The 13625-nt window shown below is 36.5% G+C and overlaps 1 protein-coding gene and 1 pseudogene across 2 annotated transcripts in view; both read left to right on the top strand.

Annotated features, from left to right (window-relative positions):
• The window catches only part of TTK (TTK protein kinase), a 41921-nt gene extending 40249 nt beyond the window's left edge, over positions 1 to 1672 (top strand). Inside the window, exon 22 of the mRNA XM_080806140.1 lies at positions 1174 to 1672. Within this exon, the coding sequence (XP_080662266.1) occupies positions 1174 to 1257 (84 nt within the window). The 3' untranslated portion in view covers positions 1258 to 1672. The remainder of the gene's footprint in view (positions 1 to 1173) is intronic.
• An 8105-nt stretch (positions 1673 to 9777) lies between these two features.
• LOC308344540 (centrosomal protein of 19 kDa-like) lies at positions 9778 to 10249 on the top strand (annotated as a pseudogene). Its single transcript has one exon. The product of its transcript is annotated as a centrosomal protein of 19 kDa-like (transcript).
• Positions 10250 to 13625: the final 3376 nt, after the last annotated feature.

The following is a 13625-nucleotide window of genomic DNA, read 5'->3' as shown; positions in this document are numbered from 1 at the left end:
AGATCTCAACTGGAATAAATTTCATAAGGAATTTGTCATTTAAATCAACAACATTCTTAACACAGCTTTTGAATTAATTTCTTCTAGTCATTTTTTTTTTCCAGAAGGCATCTTGGAGAATTTCTGTATTTGTTATATGTAATGGCTTAAAGCTATATATAGCAGTCAGAACATTTCTCAAAGCAAATGTCTCAGACCTTCCGTTCAGCCTCCCAGTGTTTATTTCTATTTACACCACCATTTTTTAATCTCATTGCCATCACACCCCTAGAACCCTATATATGCTTACTGACCAACTGGTTAGTTACCAAGCAGTTACTAATTATTTATTTCCGTTATAGTGTTACTATAAAATTATGGTAGCTTAAAAACACTCTTAGCTCTCTAAAGCCAATCTAAGATGTCAAAAACTTTTGACACATTCTGGAGGAATTTACTATATATTCACTATTATATTTGCATTCATGGCATTAAGGTCAATTTTTTCTTAAATTTTCTTACATGCTTGTGGTTAAATCAGTGTCTTTACCAATTCAAATTGGATAAAATTTGTTTTATAATTTTACTCCATTTCATATCTCCATGTTTTAAATTTCTTACCATTACATTATTTAGAGCCTTTTGTAAATAAAATTGAAATGAATTACCTTTACTACTAAGGTTATGTTATGTGTTCCTTCAGGGTAGAGATGTGTGTTATCTTTATAAAGGTTGGCTTAGTCTTAAATCTTTTAAAATATGTAGATTTTAATATAGCTAATTCTGTTTATTTATATAACTATTTTTTTTAAGGTCAACTGTTTATTAGTTGAAATATCATCTGATATACATCTGATGAGTGTATTTTAAGGTATAGCAATTTATCTAAGACTGGCTTTATTTAAGAAAAAATATGGGAGAGTAAGGCCTTTAGGATGTATATATATGCTTATTAATGACTATGTTACATTTCTTTCATAGAATGATGGAGCTGTATCTCATGATAGTGGATTCTTAGGTTAAGCTAGGTGTTTACTATTCTTAATTATCTTCAATCATTTATAAAATAATTTTCTAGTTTTAAGAATAAGAGAGAAATTCATTACATGTTAGAATATATGTAGTTATCTTTACTCATCTGATAATACATTGAATTTTAGAAGTTACAAAACAGGTGTGTGTTTTTCATTTCAGACTTTATATGACCGCTATAGTAGTGGTGAAAGTCATGATTCCTCTTCATCCAAGACTTTTGAAAAAAAATGGGAGAAAAAATGATTTGCAGCTACTCATAAATTGTCAGATATCACCTATAAAATATACTGGACTATTGTACTCTTGATTCTCTGTGGAAATCTGCTTTTAAAGACAACTTCACCCTAAGATGTCAATGGCAGAAAAATTCAGTGCATTAACTTCAAAAGAAAACTGTAAAAATAATAACCACTAATGATACTGTATATATTAAGTTGTTTTCTCTTATTCTTTCCTGTAAATCTACTCTATTTGACACCATTTCACATTTAGAATAGTGGGTGAACAACTGAAATATACTCTGAAGAACTATGTAAATAAAGCTTTGTAGCATAAAATGACACTAAAATGTAAAAATTGTATAATTATTTTCTTTAAGCAAATGTATTGCTGGTGTGGCAGCCTAATTCTTAATAAAAATTGAATTAAGGGAAGACACAAGAGTAGAATTTAGTAAATGAACTTCAAGAAGAAAATTCCAAAGGGTTTGAATTCTAAAATAGATTTCCTAATTGCTTTATGGTACTGATACAGTCCAGAGTTTTAGGGCTGTACTTTGATGATTCTTTTAATTCTCTCTGATTCTTCATGATATCTATTGCTTGGTGTTTAGAGTATCATACTGGCTTTTTATTTCTTTAATTTTATTTATTTATTTTTAAAGATTTTATTTACTTATTTGACAGAGAGAGACACAGTGAGAGAGGGAACGCAAGCAGGGGGAGTGGAAGAGGGAGAGAGAGGCTTCCCGAAGAGAAGGGAGCCTGATGTGGGGCTTGACCCCAGGACCCTGGGATCATGACCTGAGCCAAAGGCAGACGTTTAACAAGTGAGCCACCCAGGCACCCCTATCATGCTGGCTTCTGTGGTATAAGTTATATAGGACATGTCCTCACTATGTGACTTGCTTGGTAATTACAAATGTAGTCTTGGAGTCTTCAGGACTGAGTCTAGTAGACTTTGCTCCCAACCCCTTTTCTTTTCTTTTTTTAGATTTCAATAGACCTTTTTAAAAATTAAGCCTTTTAGATGTGGTTTAGGTTCACAGCAAAATTGAGGAGAATGTATAGAGATTTCCTATATAGCCCTCGCCCCCATACATGCACAGTCTCCTTCATCATCAGCATCCCCCACAAAACTGGTACATTTGTTAAAAATAATGAACCTACACTGACACACCATAATAATCACCCAAAGTCTGTAGTTTACATACAGTTCAGTCTTGGTGGTATACATTCTATATGTTTGGACAAATGTATGATGACAAGTATCCATCATAATACTATCGTAGAGTATATTCATTGCCCTAAAAATCTTCTGTACTCCTCCTATTCATCTGTCCCCTACCCCATAATCCCTGGCTATCACTGATCTAATTGTCTCAATCGTTTTGCCTCTTCCAGAACATTATATAGTTGGAGTTATAAAGTAGGTAGCCTTTTCAGATTAGTTTCTTTCACTTAGAAAAATTCCTCCAATTCTTTTCAGTGCCTAGTAATATTCTATTGTATGGAAGTACCACAGTTTATCCATTACCTGCTGTAGGTCATCTTGATTGCTTCCAGATTTTGGCAATTATGAATAAAGCTGCTCTAATCTGTATAGAGGTTTCAACTTCCCAAGGAGCATGTTTGATGTATTGATGGTAAGAGTATATTGAGTTTTGTAAGAAACTGCCAAACTGTCTTCCAAAGTGGCTATACCATTTTGCATTCCTTTCAGCAGTAAATGAAAGTTCTGTTGCTCCACTTCCTTACCAGAGTTTGGAGTTGTCAGTGTTCCAGATTTTGACCATTCTAATAGGTATGGAGTAGTATGTAATTGTTCTTTTTGTTTACATTTCCATGATGACACATGATGTGTAATATCTTTTCATATGCTTATTTGTGAGCTGATACCATCTTTGATGAGATGTCTTTGGCTTATTTTTTAAATTGGGTTGTTTGTTTTCTTAAGTTAGTTTTAAGAATTCCTCATATATTTTGGATAGCAGTCCTTTATCAGATGTCTTTTGCAAATTATTTTTCTCAGTCTGTGTCTTGTCTTCTAATTTTCTTGATACTGTCTTTCATAGTGCAGAAGTTTTTCATCTCAACCTACTCTGCCACCCAGGTGACTTACTGTATGTTTTTTTACAGATACTCTAAGTTGAGGAAGTTCCCCTTTATTCTTAGTTTCCTGAGAGTTTTTATCATGAATAGATGTTAGATTTTGTCAGTTGCTTTCTCTGGATCTATTAATAATGCTCATGTGAATTTTCTTTTTTAGCCTGTTGATGTGATTGATTACATTGATTTTTGAATGTTGCACCAGCCTTGACTACTTGCGATAAAGCTCACTTAGTGGTGGTGTACAATTCCTTTAATACATTGTTGAATTTGATTTGCTATTATTTTACTGAAGATTTTCATATCTATATTCATGAGAGATATTTGTTTTCCTGAAATATCTTTGGTTTTGATATTAGGGTAATGTTGGCCTCATAGCATGAGTTAGGAAGTATTCCTTCTGCTTCTCTCCTCTGAAAGAGCTTGTAGAGAATTCATATAATTTCTTCCTTAAATATTTGGTAGAATTCACCAGTGAACCCCTGTGGGCCTGGGAACCCATTTGGAAGGTAATGAATTATTGATTCAATTTCTTTTTTTTTTTTTTAAAGATTTTATTTATTTATTGACAGAGAGAGAGAGAGATCACAAGTAGGCAGAGAGACAGGCAGAGAAAGAGGGGAAGCAGGCTCACTGCTGAGCAGAGAGCCCGATGCGGGACTCGATCCCAGAACCCTGAGATCATGACCCGAGCCAAAAGCAGAGGCTTAACCCACTGAGCCACCCAGGCGCCCCTTGATTCAATTTCTTTAATAGATAGAAACCTATTCAGGTTGTTTATTCTTTTTTTTTTTTTTTTAAAGGTTTTACTTTGAGAGAGGGAGAGAGAGAGAAAGAGAGAGCATGACAGCTAGGGAAGGCAGAGGGAGAAGCAGACTCCCCACTGAGCAGGGAACCCAACGCGGGGCTCTATCCCAGGATCCTAGAATCGTGATCTGAGCTGAAGGCAGATGCTTAACCGGCTAACCCACCCAGGCACCCTGTTTATTCTTGTGTAAGTTTTGGCAAATTGTGTTTTTTAAGAAATTGGCCTATTTCACCTAGTTTATCAAATTCATGAGCATAGAGATGTTCATAGTAGTTCTTTAGTACCCTTTTAATGTCTATAGAATCTATAGTTATGTCCTTTCTTTTTTTCCTACTATAGTAATTTGTGTCCTCTCTTTTTTTCCTTAGTCTGACTAGAAGCTTACTGATTTTATCTTTTCAAAGAGTCAGTTTTGGGTTCCATGATTTTTCTGTCTTGATTAACTGTTTTCAGTTTCATCTATTTCTGTTCTAATTCTTTTTTTTTTCATGTTTATTACTTACTTAAAAAAATTTTTTTTTCAGTGATCCAAAATTCATTGTTTATGCACCACACCCAGTGCTCCATGCAATACATACCGCCTTTAATACCCACCACCAGGCTCACCCAACCCCCCTACCCGCCTCCCCTCCAAAACCCTATTTGTTTCTCAGAGTCCACAGTCTCTCATGGTTTATCTCCCCCATCCAATTTCTCCCAACTCACTTCTCCTCTCCTTCTCCCAATGTCCTCCGTGTTATTCCTTATGCTCTACAAGTAAGTGAAACCATATGATAATTGACTCTCTCTGCTTGACTTCTCTAATTCTGTTATTCCTTTCTTCTTACTTTGGATTTAGTTTGCTCTTCTTTTTTTAGTTTCTTAAAGTGGAAACTTAGATAATTGATAATAATTGATTATAGAACTTCTTTTCTAATATATGCATTCAGAGCTATAAAGCTATAAAGTTTTCTCCATGTACTGCTTTTGCTGCATCCCACAAATTTAGTTAAGTTGTGTTTTCCTTTTTATTTATTCAAAGTTTATTATTCAAAGTACTTTTTAATTTCTCTTGAGGGTATGACTACCAGAAGACAGAAATCATAACGGGCTATCTTTGAGACTCCCTGCGACTAAATATTAGCTCTTTTTATGATTATTTTTTTTTATTTTTTTCCTGTTTTTTAAAGTTTATCCTTAGGATGGTTGATCTAAATTACCTTTCCTTTGTTCATGTGATAAAAATAATTTGTGTTTTTGAACAAAATGTTGGTGTCTTGTATTTAGTCAGTTTTTTACAAATCTGATATTCTGTGCAAAAATAACTCCTAACTGTTATGTTAAATGGAAACACTACAATGTATTTCATGTTTCCTAAAACAATAAAAACACTCTTAGGTAAGGGACAAGCTATCAAGTTAACATGACAGTATATAAATATGTTTAAAATACCACTTTTTGCTTGCTAAATTGTTTATTTTTGTCTTATGTATTTTAAGGCTGTTTCACTAGGTGCATGCAAGCTTAGAATTTTTTTTATCTTCATGGTTAAGTATCATGTTTACCATTTACCATTTCATAGGGATCTTCTTTAATTTCAGAATAGGTATTTATTTCTTCTAAATGTGCAGCTTTCTGGTTTTGGTTAATAGTCCCTGGTATGTGAGTGTAATTACAATTCAACATTTTTATGGCCTTTTAGGAATATCCCCTGTAAATAACATACCTGAATTTTACTTTATATCCAGCCACTTGTAATTTGTCTCTTTTGCTTGACAAGTTTAATCTATTAATATCTGTTATGATTATAGTAAATTTGTTTCTACCATCATATATTTGGATTTCTATTTAATCCACTTATATTCTTCTTTTATTCTTTGCTTGCTCCTCCCCTCTTTCTCTCTTTTTTTTTTTCTTCTTTTGGTTTTGTGTTTGTTTTTCTTTTCTTTGGCTTAGAAGGTTTAGAGTCTTGGAGGTTTTTTGGTTTGTTTTTAGTAATTAGTCTTAAATTTTACAAAGTTATTTAGCTTGACAAAGAATCAAGTTAAATAAGTAACTCAACCAAACCGGAAAGATTTTAATGTATTTTAACTATATTACCACAACTTGTCTGACACCTATGGTGTATTTTAGTTTTATCCTATTATAATCCCACAGATTATTATTATCATTATATACAGAAATACTTATTTAGATTCACAGAAACCTTTACCATGTTATATATTCCTTGTATCTAAAATTAGCTAACCTAATTTAACCTTAAAAAATAAAACTGCCAGTTGTTTTACTAGCAAAGCTGGGTTTATTTGAGAATATCAGAGAATTGCAATCTGAAACAAGCAAGTTACAGCAGAACTGTAGGCAAGTCCACAGAACAGAGCAGAGGAACACTTAAAGAGGAAAGGGGGACATTAGGAAGTCTGATATAAACAACAAATCCATTCTGTTTAAGTGGAGTTTGAAGTATAGTGACTTTTCATTGGCTGAGCTGTTGCCGGAAAGGAAGAAAGCTTTTTTTCCTACTAGGATAGCAAAATAGTGCCTACGTGCAAGGTCCATCTCTTCCTGTTGGATCTGTATTTGACAACAGTGTTAGAGTATAAGAGCTCCCACTGGGAATCTCCTGACTCCATTCTAAATGGGATTTCCTTTTAATTTTCACATTAGCATATGTTATTACATTAAACCAGTATCAGTATCAATCAGGTTAGGTTTTGCCATGGTAACAAGTAACCCTGAAAGATATCAGTAGCTTTAAACAATGAAATTTTATTTGGGTTTTTTTTTTTTTTGCTTTTTTTTTTTTTTTAAGATTTGTTGTTAATTTGTCAGAGAGAGAGAGAGAGTATGCACAAGCAGGGGGAAAGGCAGGCAGAGGGAGAAGCAGGCTCCCCCCTGAGCAAGGAGCCCTGTGCAGGACTTGATCCCAAGACTCTGGGATTATGACCTGAGCCAAAGGCAGATGTTAAACCAACCAAGCCACCCAGGTGTCCCTAAACAATGAAATTTTAGTTCTCACTAATGCCTGTGGAGGAAGGAGGAGATTGTAGCTCTGCCTTGCCATCACTCTTGGACCCAGGCTATCTGGTGCCTCACAATCTGTTTGCTGAGACAGACAGAAAGGGAAAGCATGATAGAGTTTCTTAAAAGTTAGCACTTGGAAATGACATCTCACAATTCATTGGCTAAAGAAGTTGTGTGGTTTAATGTAATGATTGTGCTAGAAAGAGGGCTAAAAATACATGATGAATGGCACTAATTAAAATTAAGAAGACACAGCAATACTCTTTCTTACTTTTCTTCAATCAGGGATTCTTACCCTATAGTTCAGGGCCTCCTAGGACTACTAGGTGTTGAACGACACAGGGAACAAAAGTATTCTGTTTTTCTTGCCATGACATTTTGGAGGATTTTTAACTGATGCTCTCTTCCCAGAGTAGTTACAAATAACTTTGGGATGCTCTCCATGGTTCTTCACCCTTCCTCTTTCTTCTTTTCTTCCATTCTGCTCTACTTGTCCCCTTTTACTGCCAGAAAGAGAATATATTGTATTGAAGAGCGAAATGTATTAGCAATTACATTACTTAGTTTTTTAGTAAAGTAATGTTTATTGGCTGTTCATAGAGATGTGTATCTATATATGGAATTAATATTTCGCTGTTATTAGAAATCTACTAAATTAGATAGATAATATTTGAGAGAATAAGGTCAGAAAGGCCCTGTAGTCACAGGTGAAATGAGAAGGGGGTTATGGATGGTTGTTCACATTCTTGCTACTGCAAGAGGCAAGAACACAGTTGGATTTCCATCAAGTGGAGCAGAGGATCCAACAGAAGCTCTGTTCCAGAGTCTCTATTTAGTTAAAAAAAAAAAAAAAAGCATGTGCAAATGAGGGAAACAATAATCAGTCATGGAGCACTGGCATGGACTAGTTAGCCCTGCTCTGGAGAAGAATAGGAGTTTGGTGGTGGGGAATGGGGTGTTGTGAAGAGACACCTTTGGAGAAGAGTTAGGGATGCTGGGGCAGCATATTTGTGGAGACTCGCATGTTGCCTTTGGTGGGACTCTGATCTGCCTCAGTAAACCTAGCACGTTGCCTCCTCCATCTCATCTTGTTGGATAAATGAAAAGCAACCATAGATGGAGGCTTTTGCTTGTGAATCTTGCCACATCTTGTGAATCTTTCTTACTATTGAAGAAAGATAATAGTCTCACTTTAATCTATTTGAAAAGTATAACAAGTTAATTACTATTATCATTTGGCATATTTGTATCACTGAGATAACATATTTATAATTTAGTACTCTTTTTTTCCCACCTACCTTTCTCAGGCATTTTCCTAAGTCATTTAAACCCTTCATAAATAAAAATCAAAATTTTTTTAGTAATATCCTATGATATGAATGTACAAGAATATTTCCCAATTTTTAAAATTTTGTATATAATCTGGAATTAATGGAAATGGAAGTTAATAGTTGTCCTAAAATGTAGCTAATAACATAAATCCACAGATAAATAGATATCATGATACCATCATAGGATTTTTTAAAATTATCAACAATTAGATTTGGCAATTGAAATTTAAGTTTACATTTAAGATACCCCTATTGTGTGGCGGCATCAAACAATATTTTAGGGAGGAGATGAAGACTATCTAACCGGAAAGTACTGTTGATTCCACTTTCAAGATATAGCTAGACTTCGGTCCTCACCACCAGCACTTACATCACCTTGGATCACTGCAATAATTTCCTCACTGTTCTCTCTGCTTCCACTCTTGTCCTTACATATTTTGCTCTTTATAGGATAGCGAGAGCGATTTGCTCCAGTATGAGTTAGGGCACTCTGCTCCTCTGTTTGATACCTTCCAACTGATTCCCATCTAATTCAGAGGAAATGCCCAAGTCCTTGGAGAATAGGTTACCTGCTGTATGCAGCCATATCTTGAAGGCAGTAGGCACATTCCTACCTTATGGCCCTTGGGCTGCTGTTCCCTCTTCCAGAATGCTTTTTCCTCAGTAGTCACTAGGCTTGTTTCCTTATCTTCTTATGTTTGTTCAAATAGTCATTTTCCTAGTAAGGCCTTCTTTAAATAACATATTTAAAATCATAATCCCCCTGCCCCTCTATATCATAATCCTCTTCCTTGTTGCTTTATTATTTTTTGTAGGATTTATCCTTCTAACATTCTCTATAATTGAGTTAGGTATGTTTTTGTTTTGTTTGCTTTTTTTTACTACTTATCTCCCTCTCTCTCCAATACCAGTTGCCAGAATGCAAAGCCATTTATTAGTTTTGTTCACTACTGTATTCCCAGTGCATAATGTAATGCCTGGTCTATAGCTGACACTTGTTAAATATTGTCTGAATGCATGAATAAAAGTTATCTTCCTGGAAAGAAGGACTTAGGTTTCTTATAGAGAAACAGTATTAGCTATATCAGCAAACTGGCTAGCCCAGTGGACTGATGTAAGCCCTAGAGTGGTAGACAAAATAAAACGTCCTTTATGGAGACCCGACCCCAGATTCAGTCCTGCAAGCCGTATCGGGGAGCTTCCTGTCTCTACGTCCACTCCCAGCAGAAAATCATTATGTGACTAACACATTTTCATCAGATTTCCACTGATTTATCCTAAAGCGTATGTGAGAATGATGTGCACTACCAAGAAATGGAATTCCAGCCTCCAGCTCCTATCCATGAGAATGAAATGAAGGGGAAAAGTCGCCGACGCATCATGCCAATCTGAAAACTTCAAAGTCTTCAGATTACAACAGAGCTGCTGAACAATTAAAGAATAACTTACGACACAAGAATTACCTGGAACAAGTGTCCCTGAGGGAGCTAGAGAAGTTACTCAGTTTTTTACAAGGTTATTTGTGGAGACAAAGTTCAGCACAAACTATAGAACAAATTCAACAGGGAACAACAACTGATGCTGAGGAAGACCTGAACAAACTAGATGAAAAGGAACTTGCTAAAGAAAGAGCATCGTGGATGAACGTTTTGTGAAAAATCAGAAGAGAGATGATCCAAATTGCATTAATGATGTTGAAGTTGAGCTCCTACAGGATGAACAACTGTAGTCTTGCGGCTGGGACACAGTCAGCTGATGAGTTCTGATATCAAAATCTCAAAGACTTGATTGGGCTAGCAGGAAAAGTTAAAAATAGAGCTACCCTATGACCCAACATTTGCATTACTGGACATTTACCCCAAAGATATGGATGTAGTGAAAAGAAGGGCCACATGCACCCCAGTGTTCATAGCAGCAATGTCCTCAATAGCCAAATGGTGGAAAGAGCCGAGATGCCCTTCAACAAACAGATAAAGAAGATATGGTCCATATGCACAATGGAATATTACTCAGCTATCAGAAAGGATGAATACCCAACTTTTGCATCAACATGGTTGGGACTGGAGGAGATTATGCTGAGTGAAATAAGTTAAGCAGAGAAAGACAATTATATGGTTTCACTTATTTGTGGAACATAAGGAATAGCATGGAGGACATTAGGAGAAGAAAGGGAAAAAGGAGGGGGGATGGAAATCAGAGTGGGAGATGAACCATGAAAGACTAGGGACTCTGGGAAACAAACTGAGGGTTTCAGATGGGTGAGCCTGGTGATGGGTATTAAGGAGGGCACGTCTTACATGGAGCACTGGGTGTTATACACAAACAATGAATCATGGAACACTACATCAAAAACTAATGATGTATTGTATGGTGACTAATAATTTTAAAAAATCCATGTTTATACAAAGGATGTATAAACATTGTTCTAGAAAAATCTGTAAAGAACATTAAATATACATGTTGGGTCAACTGTTACTTTTTTTTTTTTTAAGATTTTATTTATTTATTTGTCAGAGAGAGAGAGAGTGAGCACAGGCAGACAGAGTGGCAGAGGGAGAAGCAGGCTCCCTGCGGAGCAAGGAGCCCGATGTGGGACTCGATCCCAGGACGCTGGGATCATGACCCGAGCTGAAGGCAGCCACTTAACCAACTGAGTCACCCAGGTGTCCCTAACTGTTACTTTTCAAAGCAAGGGCAGGTAGAGTGTCTACTAGGTGGATGCATGAGGAATATATGAAACCAGAATATAAGAATGTGCCTTTAAGGAACTTATAGTCTAATTGGAAGATAGCTCAAAAACTTGTGAAAAGCTAATTAACAGAATTAGGCAGCAAAAAGTTAGAGCCATATGCTTGATAAAGGTTAAAGAGGGTCAGTGCCTAGATGACCATAGGGTAGAATAGTCAGGAAGATTTTGTCCTTTAGTAGAGAGATGGGACTTTGCCTGGCCCTTGAAATGTTTGGATAGAAGTGTATATAGAATTCCAGATGAGAGAAACTAAGAGAAAAAAAGAGGGGGAGGGTAGTGGGAACAGAGATAGGGATTAGAATACTTTATTTGAGGAACAGTAAGAAATTATAGTTTGGTAAGATTGGAGGGCATATATGGTTCCTAGGGGATGGATTATCCTGTGTGCGTTATGTCTTTATATGTATTTAACTATGGAGTGGGAGACCAGCCATACAGAATGCCCTGCAGCTGCAAGTAGATGTCATTTGACGGACACAAGGGAACTCTGCTGCTCCAGGATCAGGAAACCGGTAATAAAGATATTCTGAAACCCTGAAGCTCTTCCCATAAATAAAGATGTTTGTTTGTAAAATGGGAAATGTAGCCGAAATGAATGAGTAATAGGCACTGCCAGTTGAGGCCTATTCGTCAATTTGGATCTACAAAGAGATCTTCATTGAACCAGTTAGGTTGTATGTGTACAGAAAACATCTTTCTTCTTATTAGAATATTGTTTAATTGGCAGATATTCGATGTTTTCAGCCGGGAGATTAATACTCATTAAATAAAACTAAATATTATTCACTCTTTCAAAAAAAGATGTCCTTTATAGCTACCACCCGTTCCAAGTTACCTACTTTGCAACACTTGGATTTTAGGAATGAAGGTTGTTCATGCAGGCAGATTTTTTCTAGACATGCCCTTGACTGACAGGATTGATTGATTGATTGATTGATTTTAAGATTGTATTTATTTATTTGAGAGAGAATGAGTGCAGGCGAGGGGCAGTGGGAGAGGGAGAAGCAGACTCCCCGCTGAGCAGGGAGCCTGAAGCATAGCTCCATCCTGGGATCCTGGGATCATGACCTGAGCCAAAAGCAGACACTTAACAGACTGAGCCACCCAGGAGCCCCTGACAGGATTTCATGCAGAATTAGGGGTTTGCCTTTCCACAGAGGTGTCACATGATACATGGTCCTAGATGAAGTATGTCTTTGTTCAAATAAATGAAGGAAACTGAAGTTCCTGTCCTCCAGGTGTTTATTTCTACTCTTCTTGTGAAAAATTTTTTTTGGGGGCTGTAGCCCAGATGACCTTGCATTGACTTTCTAGTTCTAACTGATACCATTTTAGAGCAAGTATATGGAAGTGTTGACAGAACACAAGGGGCAAGCAGTGTGCCCATGTATAACCAGGCTCTGGGAGGCTGGTGAGGGCAGGATGCAGAGTGCTGTCCTCTTTCGCTACTTTGTTGCTATCTCTGAGGGGATCCCTGGCTTCCTTGCCTGGTGAAGACTTCCCACAGGCTGACTGTCATAACCAGATATTCTCCCCACCCCAGGCTGGAAGCTCCTTCCTCATACTCTGAGGCTGGCCCATATTCTCTGTAGGGCCGGAAAGGGCCCGCTTGTGGTAAGAACAAAAGATAGGGATTTGAATTTCCCTGATGGCTAATGATGTTGAACATTTTTTCATGTGTCTGTTAAGACATTTGTATGTCTTCTTTTGAGAAGTGTCTGCTTACATCTTCTGCACATTTTTTGACTTGATTATTTGTTTTATGGGTGTTGAGTTAGAGAAGTTCTTTAGGGATCTTGGATAGCAGCCCTTTATCTGTAGCGTCATTTGCAAATATGTCCTCCCATTCCGTGGGTTGCCTCTTTGTTTTGTTGATTGTTTCCTTTGCTGTGCAAAATATTTTTATCTTGATAAAGTCCCAAAAGTTCATTTTTGCTTTTGTTTTCCTTGCTTTTGGAGATGTCTTGAAAGAAGTTGCTGTGGCCAACGTTGAAGAGGTTACTGCCTGTGTTTTCCTCTAGGATTTTGATGGATTCCTGTCTTTCATTGAGGTCTTTCATCCATTTAGAGTTTATCTTTGTGTATGGTGTAAGAGAATGGTCAAGTTTCATTCTTCTGTTTGTAGCTATCCAATTTTTCCAGTAACATTCATTGTCTTTTTTTCCATTGGATATTTTTTTCCTCCTTTATTGAAGATTAGTTGACCACAGAGTTGAGGGTCCACATCTGGGCTCTCTATTCTGTTCCACTGGTCTATGTGTCTGTTTTTGTGCCAGTACCATGCTGTTTTGGTCATCACAGCTTTGTAATATAGCTTGAAATCAGGCAATGTAATGCCCCCAGCTTTGTTTTTCTTTTTTAACAATTCTTTGGCAATTTGGGATCATTCCTGG

The sequence above is a fragment of the Martes martes genome (genome assembly GCF_963455335.1).
Source record: "Martes martes genome assembly, chromosome: 6".
Taxonomy (NCBI): domain Eukaryota; kingdom Metazoa; phylum Chordata; class Mammalia; order Carnivora; family Mustelidae; genus Martes; species Martes martes.
This window is presented reverse-complemented; position numbering and strand designations above follow the sequence as displayed.